Below are 21,508 nucleotides of genomic sequence, written 5' to 3' on the forward strand. Positions count from 1 at the left end.
AAAAATACTCACCCGGCAGGGGAGTGGGGATAAAAGTGGGGTGCAAGGCAGTTGTTGGGGTAATGTTGATGATGTTGTGCATCTTAAAAACCAATAAAAATAGGTTATACTTTATGGTATAGTGAGCGGGGGCTGCAGGGGACACCCCTGCAGCCTTCCGTTTAAAAAAAAATAAAGAAAAGAAAAGGTCCCCGTGGCGCCGGTTCCTGATCACGGAAGTGAAAAGGAACTGGCGTTGCAGGAACCCAGCGTGAAGACAAGGTAAGTGTGGTTTGTTTATGTTGGGGGTGTGGGTGGGTGTGTGTGCGGAGGGTGTGGGTGGGGGAGTTTTATGGGTGTGTTGTGTGTGCGGGTGTGAGTTTGTATGTGTGTTTGCATGAGAAAGGTGCTAACATTTGGTACTTTGCACCTTTCTCATGCGAACGATTTGCCCGCGGTAATTTCAGCCGTGGGCAAATCACTCCGATTCGCCCTTTACATTTCAGGAAGCAGGCTATTAGCTGCCGCTTTAAACCACATCCCACGAAGTGTGGGAATAGGGGGTGAGTGTGCACAAGGTATTTGCTGTGCGCAGGATAAGGCTACCGCAGGTGAAAATTTAACTTACAAGAGGGTCCAGTTTTTAGTCACCATGTCCGAGTGCAAGTTGGGGAAGGTCACCCAGTTTGCATTCACAGTGAAACCCAGAACCAACAGACTTAAAAGTAGGATGTGTAGAAAGAAACTCAAGAGTCCAAATGTCCAGGCAGGTGCTTCCTGGCCTAATTATTTCACTTGGCTTAAGCCTAGGCAGGCTTCATCCGGATACGAAGGACTGGGTTTGAGATTGCCAGGCTAAATGACAGGATTATGTTGTGGAAGTATGTCCATCAGTTCATGCCACACCTTAAAGGATAGTTCTGGGACTTTTTTTTATTGTTCCTATGGTTCGGCCATGTGTTTTTAAGCATAAATCGGTAGATCGTAGAAAACTTTCCTATGGACCTTACCCGACTTTTCGTCCATTAACGCACTCGAAAACATCCGCCATTTTATGATAATCCTATCACTTGCCGCATCGCCCTGGCTCACCTGCTTTTGCGGCACTAAATCAAATCCCCCGCCCCTGAAACAGACTTGATCAAAACATTCATATTCCCCGCCTCTATCCGTGACGTGACTGTGCTGCGTAGGCAAACGCGCCCAGGCGTCTTCTACGCGACTCCACACAGAACCAGGAAATCAACACAGATGAGCTCACACAACACAGCGCGCCACAATTGGGAATATGAAACTGTACTTTTAAATTAAACCGCAAGATTGTAAATTTGGTAAAGTACATTTGACATCAAATGTTTTGAGAATATTCAGCGATTTGCATTTTTATTTGCTCACGTTCCAAAAAGTTCGTTTCGAGGCACACGATGTTCCTTTGCTGTACACAGGGTCTTAGATCATCTCACAATACAGCGCCACAATTCGGAATATGAAACTGTGGTTTAAAAGCAAACGGCAAGATTGTACATTTGTCAAAGTACATTTATTTGACATCAAATGTTTTGAGAATATTCAGCGATTTGCATTTTTATTTGCTCACGTTCCGAAAAGTTCGTTTCGAGGCACACGATGTTCCTTTGCTGTACACAGGGTCTTAGATCAATGAATTTTTATTTGCTCTCGATCCAAAATATTTCGTCTTGAGGCAAGCGATGTTCGTGTGCAGTAGACAGGGTGTTGGTTTACAATAAAATAAGCTCTTCGGTCGCACTGATAATCGCATGGCTGTTCCAACAACGAGGCACTAGGCCACCACAACGGTCTGTATGTTGCATCTAGCCGTTAGTACAGCGTAAGGGCATACTTGTACTTGGCGATCGTCCCACAAAATGGTCAGGGTGCTAACGTTGTTCACGCGGAGAAGCAACTGGCGGTTAAAAAAACCCATCCGCCGGTGTCTGGTACTCGTGACACAGACAATAATGGACGATGTATCTATTTGAAAAACATAAAAAAAGGAAATTAGTCTCACCATCAGATCTTTATTAAAATTATTCATTTTATATATTAGGTCTGGAAATTATTTCATAGCTAGGACAGTGCAACTGGGTTTTATACGTCAAGGGGGGGGCTGTAGGATACTGAGACAGTCCCCCAGTGCAGGGGTTGACAGGGAGTGCAGGTGGAGAGTGGAAGGGCCCAGGACCGAGGTCGCAGACAGTGGACCAGTTGTAGCAGGGGAGAGGGAGAGAGAAAGCAGAAGCAAAGAGGAAGGTTTTGAGGTGCTTCCTTAAAAGGAGACGGTTCTCCCCAAGAAAGTGCGCGGTACAAAACAATATGCCACATAGAATGAACAAGTACAACTTAACCCGTCTTTAAAGCTACTGTATAGTAATTAAATTGCGGTATAAACTCATCTAAAGAGTTACTTACATTATATTTGCATTTTCCATTGTGTCTGTGCGTAGGGCAGCCCCGAAATACCACTCCTTCTATGCCGACGTTTTATTTCTTCTAATGAACGAACATGAAATGGCTTTCGTTTCTGAAATTATATTCATTATCGTTTCTTACGTGGTCCCGGCCTGTCAAGGTCAAATAACAATAGAACCTTATACTGAGTCGTGGGCCATTCTGGCACCCGAGAAAAAATCAAAGCAGCTGACCTTCACTTTGAACGAACACACATTCCTAGTTAGCTACATTCAGTGTAAGGCCGTCTTACAGGACTTGAAATTTACACTCCATCTTTGCATTTTGTCTGCGTGCTTTGCAGCCCCACAGAACCATAAATACGGAGACATTCTATATTTTTGGAAAAATCATTTATATTACTGTTTGGTTTAATTTAATGCGCAAATGAACAAGGTTGGATAGATAAACATATTCAATGGGCCTGCGACATGAGGAGACTCGAGAGAACAGACAATCAAATTACAATCATTTAAACCGTGATGTGTATTTCTCAATGAGCTCTTCTTTAGGTGGACATGGAACAGAGGCAATGTTGGGTGGCAATGCAGTTGTCACCTGCACAGGTTCGTTCACAACTCCATTTATGTGCCTATCTAGGACGTCAACAATAAGTCTCTCAATAAACTCACATTGCATATCCTCAAACACTGGTTTGATCACCCATTGTTTACTTCTTTTAGTGAAGGCCTTATTGTAGCGAAGCGTCCCTAAAGTTCCGGTCGTCCTACTTTGTTGACGGCCGACATTATGGTTATGTGCCAAGACCGCTAAAAGAGTCCGATTTATCATGCCCTCCATGCCAAAATGCAATCGTTTTGGCCTGTACTTTAGGCACATATTGTGGAATACCTCCAAATCTCCTGTGTGGCAGAATTCCGTGAGTCCCCTCAAAGCTTTTGTTATAGTTTTATCAAATACAATCTTTTCAATGGCTTTGTGAGTGGGTGATGAAGGAATCAACCACTTCTTCTTCCGTGCCTCCTCTGTGGACAAATGGCCATGTTCACAATTGTGGAAATGTTGGTTCGTGTTCCAGCTGTGCACGTTTGTACAGTGTAGCATTATTGACCGCCATTTTTCCAGTAGAATTTCCAACGACCCTCAACATGTTTTTGAGCTCCACCAAAGATGGTTGCTGATTGACTTGGACCACTGTGAAATACCTTGCATATCTTTTTTTTTACCTGCAGCCGACAATTTTTTATTGATTGTTTTTGCAAGATGCCAAACGTCAAATTGGTGATTTATATTTTTGTACTCTTCTCTCATTGTCTTGGCAATTGAAACGTGTCTGTCCGTGGCTATCAGGTCGATCACCATTCCCCGCGATTGTAGTTCTTGCAATGATGCTACAAAGCCAACTTTCTCCATGGCCACTGAGGATGTACTTTGTGACACCTGCACGACCACCGAACTCACAATTTTCTTACTTTCCATGTCCTGAAAGTGGTAGGTGCAGTACTTGGCTGAAAATCCTGGGCTGTCGCACTGTCCATCACCGGCTAGCCTGAACCGTTTGCCCGCGAATGTACTATCAATAGACATTTTTTCCATTCTCCAAGCTTCGCTAATGGCTGGAAATAGATAATCGGTTTGGTATTTGTAGAACTGAGTTTTCGCAATGAAATGGATTCCCACAAACTGAAAGAAAGACTCTAATTTTTTAAAACTTGAACCACTAAAAAGTGCAGCCGCTGCACAAAGTAGATTGCCTGCTGGCAGTAGTCCCAGCATGGGTTGTGCAGACCATGAGAAAGGATGATATTTTGTACAGGTGGCATGTATTTTAAGGTTAGTGCCTCGAATTGCACGAGTCACATTAATCAATGGCTCCCCACATACTTCCCCACCTACCGAATGCCCACATTTCAACCGAATAATAATATCAATCAAACAACTATCGAATACAATGAATTTGGCCTCTTTTCTTATACTGTCACTCTGCATCCCAGCTGGTTCGGCCTGTAACGTTGAGGACATGTCACTCACATGAAAGGTAGAATCTCTGATATCGTCTTCCGCTATGTTCAGTGATATTGATGGTGTTTCATTGTAATCCACTTCATTCTCTTCCATTGCAACATCTGTTCCTTCTCCAGCGATGGGTGAATAAGACAATTTCTTCAACTTTCTCGCGGTCTTAGTTTTTGCGGGTGTGGATTCTGTGAATTGATCTCCGACTGCATCCGAACTACCAGGAGGACATTCACTATCAATGGCTGGTGGTGGTATAGCTCCGTTGTCAATCACTTCATATTCTTCCCATTGGCACGATGCATCTCCAGTCTCAAGTCCCTGCCAAAAGGTTTGACAAGCAACATCTCTCGTTCGCTTCACTGTCTGTGTAGATCTAGTTCGTACACCCACTCGCAACTAGAGGACAGATTGGAAAAGGGATGTTCAGTTTAAACACAACTTACAGTATTGAACTATTAACAGTGAAAAACAACATAATATAGTGACCAGGACACTAACCTTCTTTTTCTTTCTTTTCTTTGAAACTTTCTTGCCTCGAACTTCAACATCAGGACGCTGTTGCTCCGACTCGTGTGTGCATGTCTCCACTTCCTCTTGCGCTGCAACGACTACATTTTCATGATAAGCACATCCATCACGCACTGACGCTCCATCGACTCCCTGAAACATAGAACTTTCATTAGTATGTATAATAATATCGAAAACACAAAATGTACTTGGGGACCAATACCCACGTACATCTCAATAGCAAAACACGAATGAACGCTTTGTGTAGAACATTCAAACGACAATTATTCACGCATTGTTGATCTAGTTAGATGGAACTGTCAAGATCCATACCTCGGGCTCCTCATAGACTTCCATTGATGATATTATTGAAGATGATGCTTCAGTGACTCCCTGAAACACAGTAATTGCATTAGTATGGTTTTCTATTTTGATAAAAAGAACAGAAACTTTGTGCAGGCGTGAACGGCTCATCTAAATAGACCTGCACAAATGATCAGTTGTCTAAAATAAATAATGGATATGTAAATATGATTCGATTTGCTTGATCGTTGGAAGTGTCACCACCCAGAGATCTACATCAACTACTAGGGGTGATGTTCTTGTAGAAGAAGCTCCGTCATCTCCCTGAAACATAGTACTTGCGTTAATAAAGAAGGAAGTATAGCGGATGTAATCACGTCATATGATTTCGCTTGATCGAACTGTCAGTATCCATACCTCGAAATGCATAAGAACATCAAGGGACGATGTAACTGCGGTGCACACTTCTGCAAGCTGTTGCGCCGACCCGTAACTGCATGCTCCCCCTTCTTCTTGGACTAATGCTCCATCGACTCCCTGAAACATAGGACTTTCATTAGTAATGAACACAAAATTGAAAAAAGAAGACACATAGGAGGGCGACGGAACTGTCCTGAAACGTACCTCGAGCATCTGAGTGACATGGTCCAGGCTCTTCATCCGTTCACTGGTCCTCCCAACTGCCGTCCGAATCCCCATCGTTTTCGCGTGCTTGCCTTTCCAGTAGTTCTTCCTCGGTGTACTCGGGCTCGTACATATACGGCATTATTGTAGCCATTATGTGGTAAAGAAAGTAAAATAATTTATAGCGATGGTACTGGTATCTGTTCACACGGGCTACAATCAACGAAGGTAGCTGACCAGAGCACAGAAACGAGTCACAGAATACTCAAAGTAACACAGAGAGAGGAAGGGATTCGAAAATCTGCTGCTGTGTGTTGTGAAACGGTCTGTTTATACTTATTGAGGAAAGAGGCGTCCTGCCATTTCCATGGCGACACTTCATTAGCTGAGGCGCAGCGATTGTTGACACGAAACGGGAAATGGGCAGTACGCGTCTGCTGATGTCAGGCTCAGGGGCGGGGGATTTGATTTAGTGCCGCAAAAGCAGGTGAGCCAGGGCGATGGGGGGGAAATGATAGGATTATCATAAAATGGCGGATGTTTTCGAGTGCGTTAATGGACGAAAAGTCAGGTAAGGTCCATAGGAAAGTTTTCTACGATCTACCGATTTATGCTTAAAAACACATGGCCGAACCATAGGAACAATAAAAAAAAAGTCCCGGAACTATCCTTTAAACAATAACAGCAGTTATTCCCAAGCATTCCTCTGTCTTTCCAGTAGGTTTTTTTAAAAGTACCCATATACAAATAAAGGAATAGGGAGCAGCCAGCATAAAATCAAATTCAGGGGATGTATCAAGACCATTGGCATCCTGAAGGTCGGAAGCCAATATGACCAGACATACATCCTCTTAATGGAATTCCTCTGGGATATCACCTAGTGCTCCTGGCTGGATCAAAGGACTGAAGTCTGCCTACCAATACAAAATGTAATTAAATTTGGTCAGGCATTCTTGAGAAGGAGCCATGTGGACCAGTGCCAAGACACACAAGTGTACAATGCTGTAAGTCTATAGATCCATGGCTTCGACCACGCTCAGAGGAGTGCGGCGTCAGGCCAAATAGACCTCTACCAGCCTTAAACGGCACAGATCATCTTTCTATTAACACCAGCTCCAGGGTTGAAGCTTCTGGGGCCTTTGTGAAGAGGTCCAGCACCAAAAGGAAAAATTCCTTCACGGTTCTCCAATGTTCTGGAGTACAGGAGTTAGTGGTGAAAGGTTCCTGAACCAAGTAGGTGATGATGTCTCGGAGTCAGAAGCAGATTCCCATGACCGTGAGTAACTGTTACATTTTGGAGTGCCCACTGGGCAAAGTCACTCCATAAATGAGATCTCCAACACCATTTCTTTTTTTATATGCTTCTTGAAAGTGATATGACCCCTACGGTTCACTGATGGTGGCACAAGACTTCTCTCCTTCAGAGGCTGAGGGCTCTGATCGAGCCATGGACTTGGTAGTTCTCCCACTTTTGTGCAGAGCAGCAAAGACCTAGAAAAAGGGAACTGATCTCATGAGGCACGTCGGACTTCCTATATTCACCTCCCAAGGCTTGGGTGCCAACAAGAGCAAGCACAGCCAAAGCAGAGCTTCAGAGTGCTGCCATCGGCAGTTGGACATTTCCAAAGCCAGGCCTGTGTATGTAGGATAGTTCTAAGATTAAGAATTCATGGGAGGGAGAAATCTATTAGAATTAAAGATACATGGCACCTATTTCTTTATTATACGTTATAGCATATCAGACTTGTCGATTTCTCTTTTATTTCCCTGTTACAAATGAGTACCTTTGGTAATGCTTTATTATTTTATGTTTCACATAGAGTGGTTATGTTAATGAAGTATACGATGTGAGATGTTCGGAAACTTTGGTTATTGAATGCTTATTGCAATATTTTATTGGATCTATGTGACGATGTTATGAATTGCTGAAAATCTAATGAAGAGATTTAAAAAAGAAATGAGGGAAAAAGAACAAAGTAAGCCATATAGGCTATGATTGGTCAAATTTTTTCTCTAAATACATGCTTTGAGTCCTTACAGTGGAGGCAATATTCAGTGTTTATGAACATTGATGACAAAATACCATGATTGAAGCATCATATGCATGTCTTAACTAAGATGCATAATAGATTAGAAAATATTTGTACCTGAACATATATGTCACACACATCGGTAAATGTACAAAAATGTGTAGTCTGTCACAAGTCAAGGTTTTTCTGTACAGTACATGCTTTTATCGGCCTCATCTACCAAGCAGAGGACTGCAGACCGGGTTTTTGAAACTTCATATAATCTGCTGCTACCTGGTCTTCTCTCTCGAAACCTGGTGCTTTCTTGTAGTTGCCAGCGGCAGTCCCAGTGGTGTCGGCAGGGAGGCAGATGTTCTCCCAGCTGTGAGGATTCCCTTGGATGCCAGGGGGTGACCCACATATGTTTGAGGGACTCCCAAAGCTGCCGGTACTGCAAATGATCTGAAAAGAGACAGAACAATACCTTAAGGTTCAAATGATGGAGCAGCAAGTCCCGCTATACCGACACATGCCAAATCAATTAGCACAATGCATAAGAAGTGACAACAGGCTGTAATGGCTGTTACCTCCACACACTACCGTACCTGCTGGTATAAGCAACACATATATACACAAGTAAAAGGCTAGGTAAAACAAGATAAAAATGTTACTTAGCAAGAACAATTGTTACCCAATGAAATTAAACATGAGGGCCTCCCCCACTGCTAAAATGCTGCTGATGCTTTCTCAGGCTGCTTGTCTGAAAACAGATGCGCATATTTGGAAAATACTTTTTGAGAACACAAAGATAAAAACTACATTTTTTGTTTTTAAAACGGTTGTAACACTATTTTCCTTTGTTTGCACAAATTAATATAAATTCAACATATCCAGGTGTTCTTAGAGGAGTAGGACCCTGCCAAACACATGCTCGTGAAAGCAGAAAATACTATTTATAACCCTGCAAGCACTATACGTAGTTGATCCCATTTGCGCCTCACAATATTCGCAAGGAAGAGTTGAAAGTGAGTCTGTTTGGATCGTACTATGAGACCATTTTCATTCAAGGATGCCTTTGATTTGTGATGTTAAGAGCCAGTGGCAATACAGTACACTATTTCATCTCAACAAGTTGTCTGTGGTACATATTGTCCCACCTGCTTTTTCTCGAAAAGTATGTCTTCTATAAAGTCTGTTTCTTCCCCCAACTCTTTGTTTCCATTTTAATCATGTCTGCAGTCCTCTTCAGAAGATCATTGCACACGCCTTGATCATCTGAAGAAGGATGTAATGGGTGGCTCTATAATGTCAGGTGATGGCATAAGGTAGTCATCTGGCTCTACCACTTAAGTCTTCCTAAAGGGTACCCTCTTCTTCAAGGGTAGTCCGATAGGGCATATTTTGAATTTTGTTAATGGGAGCACTATACTCACGGGCTGTTTCTTTTTTTAGTGCATTTTGTTCTAAAAACAATCCATAAATGGAAGATAACTTGTCCATTTGTCTCCTGTAACCTTTCCTTAGTTTTAGTGGAGGAAGATGACATTTGATATATATCTTCCTCGGATTCAGATTCCTGAAACATGCCTTTTTTTTTTTTAATGATTTGCAAAAGGGAACCCTCACTGTCTGCCATACCAGAAGGTTGCGGTTTATGTAATTTTTTGGAAACATATTTGGTCGGGCCGGAAGAGTATGCTTCGAGCCCTCTGAGCATTTTAAAACATGGCTTGAGGATTCTACATTCATGCCTGAACGTTTTGTTTCCGTTTTATGTTTCAGCATTGAAGGAGCCGGTGTTGTGCATCATCTATTTATGTTTAGCCTTAGTTGAGGTTTTGACCACTGGCTTTGAGCAGCCCTCGTTTGTTTTAGGTTTTGTTTTTATGTGGCAACCCTTTTTGTCACCAGTTGTAGTCTCCACAGCTAGGCTTGACACCTGCTCTATGGAGCTGGGGACAGGCTGACGGGAAATGGAAATTTCCTATTAGTGGGCTCCTTGGATTTCCGCTCGAAACCGATACGATCTTCATCGGCTTTGAGATGTTCTGATGCAGAAGACACAACAGATGATGCTGCCTGCTTTGTATAAGCTACCAAATGTTTCTTTCAGAGTTCCTTTAGTGAGTTAGGCTTAAAGAGCTTACACTCTTGATACTTCTCTTCTAGATGGTTCCTTTGAAGACAGTTGTTGCACACGCTGTATGCCTTTGCAGGGAAACTTTTTATTACAAGAAGGAGAAAATGTAAAGGGCGTGTTCTCCATTGGCATGATTATAAAACAGAGCAGATATTGAGGGTTGTAAGGAAGGCATGGTATCAAACGGTGAAGACAGACAAATGATCACAGTTCAAGGGTGTTCATTGAACTTCAATGGGTTGGTTGAACGCCTATCCTAACCTAAATCTAAGGATGGGAGCAAGCTACGACGATCAAATAATAATAACAGAGTCCACTTGAGTCTGTCAAAATAAAGGGGCCTATACAAATAAACCTATTGCCAATACTTACTTCTAAATACAAAATGGCGTGGGACCATAAGGTTTGCAAAAAGAAGAGTGTTCAAGAAATATGTTGGGCGGCACGTTCAAGCTTCACACACACTCTGGCTTCTATGTCACGAGGATACAGTTCAAAACATTGGTATCGGGGCCTTTTGCCAAAGCCTTCTGCCCAATAACAGTCTATTGCTGCAGAGGGCCTGTCATAACAAACAAGGACCAAAGTTCCTTTCTTATCAGGATTTTCAAATGCACAAGTTCTCACTTCCGGTATTCATAATTGGTCTCCCTCCTTCAGGCTTGCGGACCCTTTTTAACCACAATGTTCACAACTGGTCTTCCTAATTACGGCTCGGACCATGGATCTCCCTTGTTCGGGCTCGGATCCCTTTAGCACAATATTCACTTTTGGTCTCCCTCATTCGGGCTTGGAGCATGTAATCTCACTTTCTATGTTTTCCTCTTGACATAACCGTTGCAGGACCACTTCGATTCACTTCGCATAATGTTCTTACTTTCGTTTCTGGCACATCTTGGCTAGATACCTTTACAGAGACCTTTGATTGAGCATCCACGCGGCGCTAGACCACTAACGGGTATTGTATCTCCCGTAAATGTTCAAACATTCATCAGCAATTAAGCTTTCCTCACGTTTTTCATCACACGCTTTTCCATCTTCATACTTGCGCTCTTTATACAATGTTGCCGCTTGCAACCTTGACTTCAACACAGACCCGTCTTGTATTGGTCTCCCCAACTCACCAGCTGTGTTATTCTCTCAGGCACTATTTTGTTCTTGGAGCCAAGGACAGTACCACGTCAGCTGCTGATCCTCCCTGACTCGGTCAGCCGTGCAGGAGGGCCCGGGTATCTCTGACACAATACAGGATTCTTCAGTTTGGTTTCCTGGCCTTATGCTTTGTATTCTAAAGGGTTCTGAAAAGCAATGGTTTCTCGCCGGAAAGGTCAAGGGTAGCTCCCTCTTTTGCATATCCTTCTTGGTTTGCCATATTTCTTCCCTCGTTCAGCTGCCGTCGGAAAAGTACTGTTCCTTTGTGTGCTTTGCCTTGCTCAGAGTGCGCTCTCATGCTCCACCTTTTAAACATGCGGGGAAGGCTAATGGAAGTCAGGTGTCGGATTGGGTAAAGATGTTACAGGGAAGGCGTACCGTGTCTTGCCATCAGGTGTCCCACTCCCCGAAGATCCCTCACCTAGTTGGTCCACCCGCAGAGTCTGGATCCAAAGGCGATGGCTGTGCCATGGAAACCTGAGAGAGAGACCCCCAGGGAATAGCGGGCGAGACCTTCTGGTTTCTCACAGGGTGAAGGGAATGAAAGGAGGCATTGTAAGAATTGCTTAACAAGTATTTTCCCCCACTCTCCCCATTGTCTGGGTTTCATCCCAGAAATACGATGGCATGGGCTGTTGATCTCCTGTGCCCTCTACAGTATCCGCTGAGATCCTTTTTGGTAGTCGTGAAGTCATCTGTGCGAAATGGGTGTCAAAAGTAGTTGACAAGATTAATCGTTCGGAGTTGAGCATTACGTTTTATAAGTAATTGGAACAAACTCTGTGTGTAGCGACCAAACGGATAGCAGAAAAAAAAATCTGAAGACATTGATTGTAGGAATATTGTTACAGTAACATCCCTGTCAACACCCATGTTCAAATTCGAAAACAAAACCTAATGTAATACTCCACACCAATCACTAGATGTCGGCTGATGCAATGTATGTGACCAAGTAGATCCATAAGCCTCAGAAATATAAACATTACATACCGAGCAATCCTCTTTCTGTGGCTTGCAGCTGCTTAGAATCAGGTTTTGCACAGGCCACCAACTATTGGTTGGTGCAGAGTGTTAAATCTTGTTTTTGTATTCAAACAGTGGGCGTCGATAGTGGCGTTGCTGTTACACTATCACTACACTATGTTTACAGCTACCCATGATCCCTCACGGTCAGCATTCACAGATTGTTTGTTTTCCTGCTCGGAAGATTTATTGTAACTGTCTTCACCAATTGGGTTGGGTGGGAGCATGCGATTCTAAGCAGAAACAAGCACTAAAAGATAAGTAGTGTTTGTCTTCTGAGCATTGTAAATCTGCCTAGATTCACATGCTTTGCATAGACTAGCAAGTACTACCCGATTAAAGTGGCTGGAGAGCTGAAGGGACTGTGGCTGATAGATATTTAAAACATTGCTTGTCTCTCTCGCAAGTCTGTACTTGCTTATGTAACAACACAATAGTGCTATGTGAATGCGTGTACTGTACTCCAGGCTTCTGCTTTATAAATTGCTTCTGGAGGTATGTTAGCAATGAAATCAAGTGTTGCTCCTTTACTACGTGTAGAATACACTTTAGGTGTAAAAGGGAGAGACTTCTAAGAAAGCATACAGCAGTGCTCTACACACCTAATAATCCATCTGGCAATAGTCTTCTTTGCAAATGGATCTCCCTCACTCTCTGCTGCCATGAAACAAATAACTGATCTATTTTACAGAGATGTTTTTGTTGAGGTAGTACATTACTGCTCTGCATATGTCAAGCATATGGAGTGCTCGTTCAACCAAGTTCGATAGTTTTGAGAAAAGGCTGGAACAAATGTATTGACATGGAATTTTGAAATGTATTTTGGTAAAAACCTTGGATGTGTTCTTTAAAACACTTTGTTCTCGGCTATTGAGACACAAGGTTTAGACTCAAATGATGCCTGAAGCTCACTTATTCTTCTGATTGAAGTGATGGCAATGAGGACTGCAACCTTATATGTAAAGTCATTTAATGAAGCTTTGTACATTGGTTCAAAAGTTGAACCCATAAGTTTATATAAAACAATGTTAAAATCCCATCCCGGTGGTGGGATGAGCCACTGGTGGGTATATGAGATTGAATCCTTCCATAAAAGCCATGACCACAGATGTTTTCCACCAAGAGACTTTCTGTTGGGATGTTGTGTATGCCGACAATGCTGCTAAATGCACCGTGAGGGAATTCTAGAGTAGACTGGAGTCTAGTAGATGAAGAAAAGTGAAAGTGAGAATGTTATTTGGTGAGCAATCAATGTGTTTCATTTGCTCCTTAGTGCATCAAATTACAAACCTTTACCACATATTGAAGTAAGGTTGTCTCGCGTTAAGATTGCATGCCTCCTTAAGTATGCCCATGCATCTCGTAGGTAATTGTAAATGTCCAAATTATATGACCTCAGGAACTAAGCAGCTACGTTGGTTGTGTGAGGTGTTGGATGTATAAACCATGTGAGGTGTTGGATGTAGGATTTGCTGTTGTAGTAGTAGCATTTGTGCGATAGAAGTTTCATTAGTGGATACGTGTATATGTTCAGTAGGTGGGAGTACCACAGCTGTCTTGCCCACACTGGTGCAATGAAAATCATTATGAGATGCTTTTGGGGCAATTTGTGCACCACACTGCGTAACAGTGGTGCAAGGGGAAAAGCATAAGCAAATATGCCTAACCAACTTACCCATAGCGCATGTCCTAGGGACCTCTGATGTGGGTACCTGTGCGCAAAGTTAGGGTATTTTGCTTTTTTGTTAGGACTCAGGTTAGGGTGTCCCACTTGCTACAAGGGAGACTGGGACAACCAAGGTGGACTTGTCGTTACAGCCATTGAAATCCTTTTGGGAAGTACGTTGTGAAATCATTTTATCCAACTCCCCGTGGGCTTCGTTCAGATAGATGAAATAGTAACGCGGGTTCCACGTTATCCAATATGGCCGCCAGGTAGGATGCATTCAGGTTCTAGACGTGTCGGTCTAGTGGTTATCAAGATGGCTGCTGGGGGGGGGGACTCAATTCTCTCTGCGCACATAAAAGAAACTGGGACATGAGCGAGCAGTGTCTCAAACTGCCTGTTACTACAATCCGACTGCTCCTCTGTTAGAAATACCCAGATTAGGTATTTAGCCATGTGAGATAGGAGTTGTTCCTAGCAACGTTCCTTTAATTTTTGTTGTCTTGTGTTCCACGCTCGTTCTGCATCCAGCAGTAAAATTGGAGTGCCTACATTTCTTTAGCTCAAATGAGTTTCCAATTTAAGCTTCCAGTATATGTTCACTACAATATACATCTACTATATACCTTGTTCATTAAAGCAGCGATGCCAGTAAGGAGCGATTCGCTAATGTATACCATTTAACTCCTGTTTTGCATTACTGCAGTACTGCATATAGTAGTGGTCCTCCCGTGCTAAAAACAGGAATTCCCCAGTGGATACTTCAAGGTAATCCATTTAGTGTTCTCTTATGATCAGGGTTCTGAGTATGTTTATTGCATAAAAACACAATTAAGCCTGGTTACTAAATGCTTGCTTGTTTTCACCCCACATAGCTTCTGTGTTGGTGACCTGCACTGAGGTTAAGAAAAGGGACACAACCAATAAGTCGCCCCTGCTGGGATTAGTTGTTTGCTATCTTGTTCAACTGTTCCACGGGGAAGTGAGTAACCCTGACAGGGATGGATACTTCTCTGGTTCCTAAGGACGTCTCGTGCATCTACGACTGGGAATCCAGACATTTTTCTGGTGTTCTGAAGAGGTCTATGGTTAGTTGACCCCACTGAGCAAAAATCGGTTTGATTCTGTATGATGGTTCATCTTAAACTTTCCGCTAGACAGTTGTCTAGTTGACAGCTGCCGTATATTCTGTACGATCTGGGACTGCACTGAGAGAGTCCCCCCTTGTTTGCCGATATAAAACATGGCAGTTGTATTGTCTTTGTTGATAAGAAAGTTTGTTCCTATTAACTTCCTTTGAAAATAGCTCAGTGTCATCTTTACTTCTAGGATCTCCAGCACATTGCTGTGATGTTTTACTTGTCGTGTGGGCCACCTCCTGTGTGTGGTGATGTGCTGACAATGCGCGTCCCATCCTGTCATGGATGTGTGTGTTATAGTTATTTGTACGGGTGGATTGACAAAAACGTTCCCCTCCATTATGTTTTCTTTTGTCTACCATTTTAGTGCTTTGATTATTTTTCGAGAGACTACCGCTAGGTACTCGCACTTGCCTGTTCCCCGAGGCCACTGTTGTGCTAGCAATTGTTACTAGGAGCGCATGTGGAGTCTTGCATGTGGAACTATAAAGATGCATGGAGCTATTGTGCAAGTAGTTTCATAATGGTTCTGACTGTTATGTGACGACCAAGCACATAACTTGGAATCTGTGCTAGTAGAGCGCTGCTTTTTTTGGTAATTAACCAGTCGTTCAGATAAGGGTACACTGGAATTCCTTTGGACCACAGATGTGCAACTACTACTGCAAGCACCTTGGTGAAGACAAGGTACCAATGCTATTCCAAAAGGAAGTACTTTGAATTGAAAGTGTCTTTTGCCTATCTTGAAACACATTTTTGCGATGAACTGGGAGCATTGAAATATGAAAGTAGACATCTTTCATATCTAATGTTGGCATATAATCTCCTTTCATTAGAAGCAGAATGTACACCAGAAGTGTAGTAATTCTGAATTCACGAGTTTGGACATATTTGTTTGTGGGCCTTAGGGTCCAACATTAGTCTTTCTTTTGTGTTTTTTGAGAACCAGATTCTAGTATCATTTCCATCATTTACTGAATCTATCCAACAATGTCTGTCTGCTTGTTTAGCTGCCATAAAATAGTGGATATCCTCTTGTTTCTTTTGTCAAAATCCCAATACAACCGAAATCCTTTTCTATCCTGCTTCTTTCAAAAAGTTCTCCTCCTCGGTCCATATCTTTTTCTCCACTACAACTCACCTTTTCGAGTCTGGAAAGGGTCATTTACTTACCTTCTCTCTGCCACAAAAAATCAGCTTCAGTCAATGGTTCTTTCTCGTTTAGATTACTATTGTTCTCTTGAGATTGGACTCCCTAACTTTGCCCTTTTTCCTTTACGCTCTATTATGCACTCTGCGGTTTGTATTCTTTTATCGTCTTCCTAGGTCTGCTCATTTTACTTCTTACCTGGCTCGTTTACGTTGGTTAACACTTTAGCACTGTTTTGAATATCAGTTTTGTTGTCATGTCTTTAAATGTATACATGCTGTAGCGACTCCTTATCTTTGTTCCTTTATTTATTTATGTGTGCATTTATAGCAGTGCTCACAGCCCGTAGGCATCTAGGCGCTAGTTACAAGAGGAGAAATACAGTAAACGGTAGGGAGCGGATACAAGTCAGTTAAACAACAGTGTTGGAGTTCCTTTCTGAAAACATTGTAAGATGGTTCATCCCGCAGGTGCGGGGGTAGCATATTCCAGAGTGATGTGCTCGAACTGAGAAGGCGGTGCCCCCAGCTTTGGCCCAACTGTACCTTGGGGTGACTAGGCAGTGACTTTAGGCCTACCAGGTGGGTCTTGCTGAAATGTGTTTTCTAAGACTGGACACCAGGTAGCTTGGGTTGTTGTTCAAGAGACATCGGTGGGTGAGGGGTAGGATTTGGAAGGTTATTCTGTTCTTTACTGGAAGCCAGTGAGTCGCTCTCCTAGACACTGACGTGTGTTCCAGTTTGTCCAAGTTCAGGAGGGCATTATTCTGGGTGGTTTGAAGTTTGCAGAGATGTTTTTCTGAGGTTCCGCAGAGTAGGGAGTTGCAGTAGTCAAGTTCTGAGCAAATAAGAGCTTGTGCAACTTCCAGATGGTTGTTTGTGGTGGTGAAGAAGGATTTGCTTGCGTTAGTTTGATCGCATAGCCTGAGGTCGAGGTGATGTGGTTGCCGTGGCGTGACATGAAGAGCGATGAATCGAGGTAGACCCCCCCCAAAGTCTTGACGGAGGGTGCTACCAGGATCTTGTGTTCATCAATGATGAAGGGTGTGTAATCTTTGCGGAGGCCTCTTAAGGCGGACAGAAGGCCCAATGATAAAGAGCTCAGTATTTTTGTCGTTAAGGCAGAGACTGTGAGCTGCCATCCAGGCTTGGATGGTTTCATATATTTCGTCGATTCTCCGGGTGTCTTTCAGGTAATCGCCAGAGAGGGGGGTGAGAATTTGAGTATCATCAGCGTAGTTGGTTTACGAGATACCTAAGGTGTCAAGGTAGCCGAACAGTGGCTTAGTGTAGACCTTGGACAAGATGGGTGAGACACACAAGCCTTGTGGTACCTCACAAGAGTTGGGTGTTGGGGAGGTAGTGGCCTTGCCTGCAAAAACTCTAGAGGATTTGTTGGATAGGAAGGAGGCGATCCAGTTAATGGTATCTGGGGTTAAGTGGGCGGCGGATTAGAGTGCTTGGCAGAGGATCTTGTGTTCTATAAAGGTCAAATGCTGCTGAACGGTCGAGAAGGAGGAGCAGGAATAAGTATCCTTAGTCGTTGGCTGTGTCTAGCTAATTTGTTAGATCGAGGAGGGCTGTTTCTGTTCTGTGCTTGGGGTGGAAGCCTGACTGGATGTGATGGTGTTCGAGGAAGGATTGTATTTATAGATAAGCTACTCTGTCTATGATTTTGAGGAGGAAGGGGACAGTGGTGATGGGGTGGTAGTTGGTGTAGATGGCAGGGTCCAGGGTGGGTTTTTGCAGTAGCGGTGAAATCCGGGATTCCTTGAGTGGGAGGGGGACACTGCAGGTAGTGAAGGACAAGTTGATAAGGGAAGCTATCAAAAGGGAGAAGGGGCTCAATGCAGTCTTTGACCACAGAGTCTGAGAGGGCGTCTCGCTTGCAGCAGGAGGGTTTAAGGAGAGAGATGATGTTGCCAAGGGTGGTTACATTGGTAGGCTGAAACTTGAAGGGTGGGATGTCATCCCGGGTGGGTCCCGATTGGAAGTCTGCTGTGGGTAGAGAGGCTTGTTTGGTGAGTATTCTGGCTTGGAGCTGTGTGACTACCTGTGGGAAAGTCTTGGATCTTGTTACACCAGTCGTTGTCTTTGACAATGGCGTCTGAGGGGGGACAGGGGAGTTTCAAGTTTGCAAAGAATGGTGAAGAGTTCCCAGCACCTTGAGGCCGCCTTGGTGATTCTAGTGTTTCATAGGGAGGCTTTTGAGGTGAGGATCAGCTGTTTGTAGTGGTGTGAGAGAGAAGAGAGGTGGCTCTTGTTCACAGGGATAGGGGATTTGAGCCAAAAGGCTTCTGCTGTGTGTTTAGCTGCTCTGGCGGCGCATAGTTCTGGGGTAAATCAGGAGTTGTGGTGGTTTGGGTTTGTAGGCCTCTTGGCTTTGAAAGGAGCAAGGATGTTGACTACATTGCGAAGCAGGGTATTATAGTGGTCAACTAAGGCTGAGGGGTCAAGCGTGGCAGGGAGGGGTGTGTTGATGAGGGGAATGATGTTGGCACTCGTCAGGTTGCGTGAGCTGCGGCCATAGTTATGTTATGGATAGGGATGGGTTTGGCTGGCTTGCTAAAGGCTGGAATGTAGAAGGTGATGGTGGTCAGACCAAGGACATATTAGGTTACATCATATGGTGATGTTGCAGTTGTGTTCTATCAGCCAATCTAGGGTTCGGCCGTGGGCATGTGTGGGATCTGTGATGAGTTGGGTGCATCCAAAGGCTGCTAGAGAATTGGCTATGGTAGTAGCGTTTGTGTCGTTGGTGTCCTTGAAGCCCAGGTTAAAGTCACCCAGTAGTATAAGTTGAGTGGAGGGTTTGAGGTTGGTAGAGGTCAGTTGGCTAAGGTCATCTTCAAAGTAGGCAATGGGTCCTGGTGGTCGGTATATGAGATGTATGTTAATAGTGTTATTCGGCAAACATCTAAGTTTGGCAGACAGGGATTTGCAGTAGGGCATAGTGGTAGTGGAAGAGGCATGTAGAGGGAGAAAGTCTTTGTAAGTGAGGGCTACTCCACCGCCCTTTTGTCTGTCCTGTCACGACAGAGGATGACATAGCCAGCGGGGATGACAATGGAGAGGGTTGGGCCTGCTGCTGTGGAGAGCCAAGTCTCAGTGAGGGATAGGATGTCTAGATCATTAATGGTGATGATGTCTAGGATTTCGTGAGGATGAGCAGTGATGGACCTAGTGTTAAGGAGGGCGCATCGCACCGGAAGGAGGTGTGGCATGGTGGTGTTTGAGTTAGGATGTGTGGTCGTTGGTTGGAGTGGGACAGAATGGTTAGGCGCAGAGTTGATGGCAGGAATCTCTGGTGTGGTAGGCTCGGGCCGATCAGTATATGGAGTAGTGATCCTGTAACCTAGGTAAGCATTCCAGGCTCTGATGGAGAGTGATCTGGAGGCAGGCATCTGTGGTGTAGTGGGCTGGGTCTGATTAGCGCATGGGGTGGTGGTCCTGAGTCTTAGAAGAGCGTTATGGGCTATAATGGAGAGTGAGAGCGTGTTGTGTGGTTGAGGCGTAGGTGGAATGGTATTGGTGGGTGTTAAGGTGGCTGTGGGTGGAGATTGGTTTTAGGTATGGGGTTTTGGGTTGATGAGAGGTGCATAGCGTGGGCTTGGAAGTCGTGGTGCTGGGTGTGGCATTCGGTGAGGTTGGAGTCTGAACCGGCAGCCGTGGGATGCGGGGAGGAGGGGTGGCATCGTTGCAGGATGCCGGTGTTACTTGTGTGCTGCTTGGTGATGCAAGGTTTGGGGGCAGGGGTGCTGGAATGCACTATGAAGGGGCTGTCAGAGGATGTCTGGTGCTGTAGGCTAGCAGGGATGGAAGCCTGGTTGTCGTTACGGGCTGGAGGTGCAAATCATTCAGGGAGGGTAGGAAGAGGGTGGGTCTGGGGAGGTGACGTGCATGGGCCCATTTAGTTGCTGCAGGTGTGCTGTGAGATCAGCTGTGGGGGAGGTGGACTGGACAGTGGATGAGAGGAGGTAAGATGATTGTGGGGAGTGGGGAGGTCTGGATAGTGTGGAGCAGTGTAGGTGAGCGAGTGAGAGGGCTAGTGGTTGCTGCAGGGGCAATGCTGGTAGTATGCCATGCGTGGAGGTCGGGCAGGACGTGTTGTGTGAGGCATCAGGGGTACGGAGTGGGCCGGGCTTGGGCTGGAGTGAACATGATGGGGTTTAGAAGCTGGCGGCAGCTGTGCAGATCCTCGGGATATGGTTGAGGAGGTATATGGGGAGGAGTGCACGACCACAAGACCAGTGCTGAGACTAGCACCCGGGGGAAGTGGATACAATACAGGTTATTGCCATGTGCATCAGCATGTGCCGTTGGCTTACCTTGTGCGCTGGGAGTTGTGTGCTGGATATGGGCATGATCCCTAGCGAGCGGCACCTGTGGCGAGCAGCAGAGAGTGACAGCAGCCCTTGCAATCATATCAACCTTCTCCTAATCTACTGTCACGCTCGGCGACCGCGGCCGCGACCGCTGGTGCTTATGGAGACGCTGGCGCTGGAGCGGCCATTGACATGGCCGCTACGCAGCCGCGCGTTCTCCGGCAGCGTTCTAGCGTTCGGCCGTCTTTCCAACGGCGCACTTTATCAGGAGCGCCAACCTGGAAGTCCGCGCGTTGCAACCTATTCGCGTTAGGCTTCCGGGTTGGTACGCTCCTGTTTCTTTCCTCCGTGTTCCACGTACCTTTCCTTTATTATCCCTAAGTCTTGGCTCTTCTCTGCTAGCCTTGGCTCTGCTCTGCTTGCAGTCTAGATCTTCTCCTTGTGGTATTCTACTCTCTCTCTTTCCCTCACCCTCTCAATCCTCCAAGCTTCTCTTCAATCCTTAGATCCTACTACAGATTGCCTCAGCTATTCTCCTGGTCTTCCCTTCCTGGTCGGATGGTCTTGGCCTGCATATCATTTCTATCCGGTATCCAGCCTGCGTACTCCATCAAAAGGGGGTTTTTTATGCCTGTTGGCTTTTTCCCCTGCATTGGTCTGCCCCGGTTCGGGGGCCCCCCTTAGGCCCCGAGTCAGAGAGGCAGGGTGGCTTCCTCTCGAGGCAGACCCCATCTGCTTTCCAGAGAAGAAGCTTTGAGAAGGAGGAGATTTGGACTCCAGACTGAAGAAGAGTCAGCAGGTGAGCAGGAGGGCATAAGGGACACCGTGGTTGGGAAGGAATCCGTTAAATCAGGGAGCATATCTGACAGTTTGCAACGCCCAAGAAGCAATATGGCCTCCCCTGAGCAGATCCAAGAATTAGTGGCCGCGGTCCAGGCCATGAACGTGGAATTGCAGAATGTAAAGGCCGATAATGCAGTTCTGCAGCAGATGATCTCCAATCGAGAAGCTAGAGATTCCGACCTACCTCCTATGTCATTATC

At 44.8% G+C, this 21,508-nt stretch overlaps 1 protein-coding gene across 3 annotated transcripts in view; it reads right to left on the bottom strand.

Annotated features, from left to right (window-relative positions):
* UNK (unk zinc finger) overlaps window positions 1–21,508 on the bottom strand; it is a 1,622,654-nt gene that overhangs the window by 584,887 nt on the left and 1,016,259 nt on the right. For all 3 annotated transcript variants that reach the window (XM_069654746.1, XM_069654744.1, XM_069654745.1), the window contains exon 9: window positions 8,166–8,333. In XM_069654746.1, coding sequence (XP_069510847.1) covers window positions 8,166–8,333 — 168 coding nt within the window. The remainder of the gene's footprint in view (window positions 1–8,165; window positions 8,334–21,508) is intronic.

This window comes from Ambystoma mexicanum, chromosome 3q, assembly GCF_040938575.1.
Source record: "Ambystoma mexicanum isolate Mex_15411 chromosome 3q, UKY_AmexF1_1, whole genome shotgun sequence".
NCBI classification, from domain to species: domain Eukaryota; kingdom Metazoa; phylum Chordata; class Amphibia; order Caudata; family Ambystomatidae; genus Ambystoma; species Ambystoma mexicanum.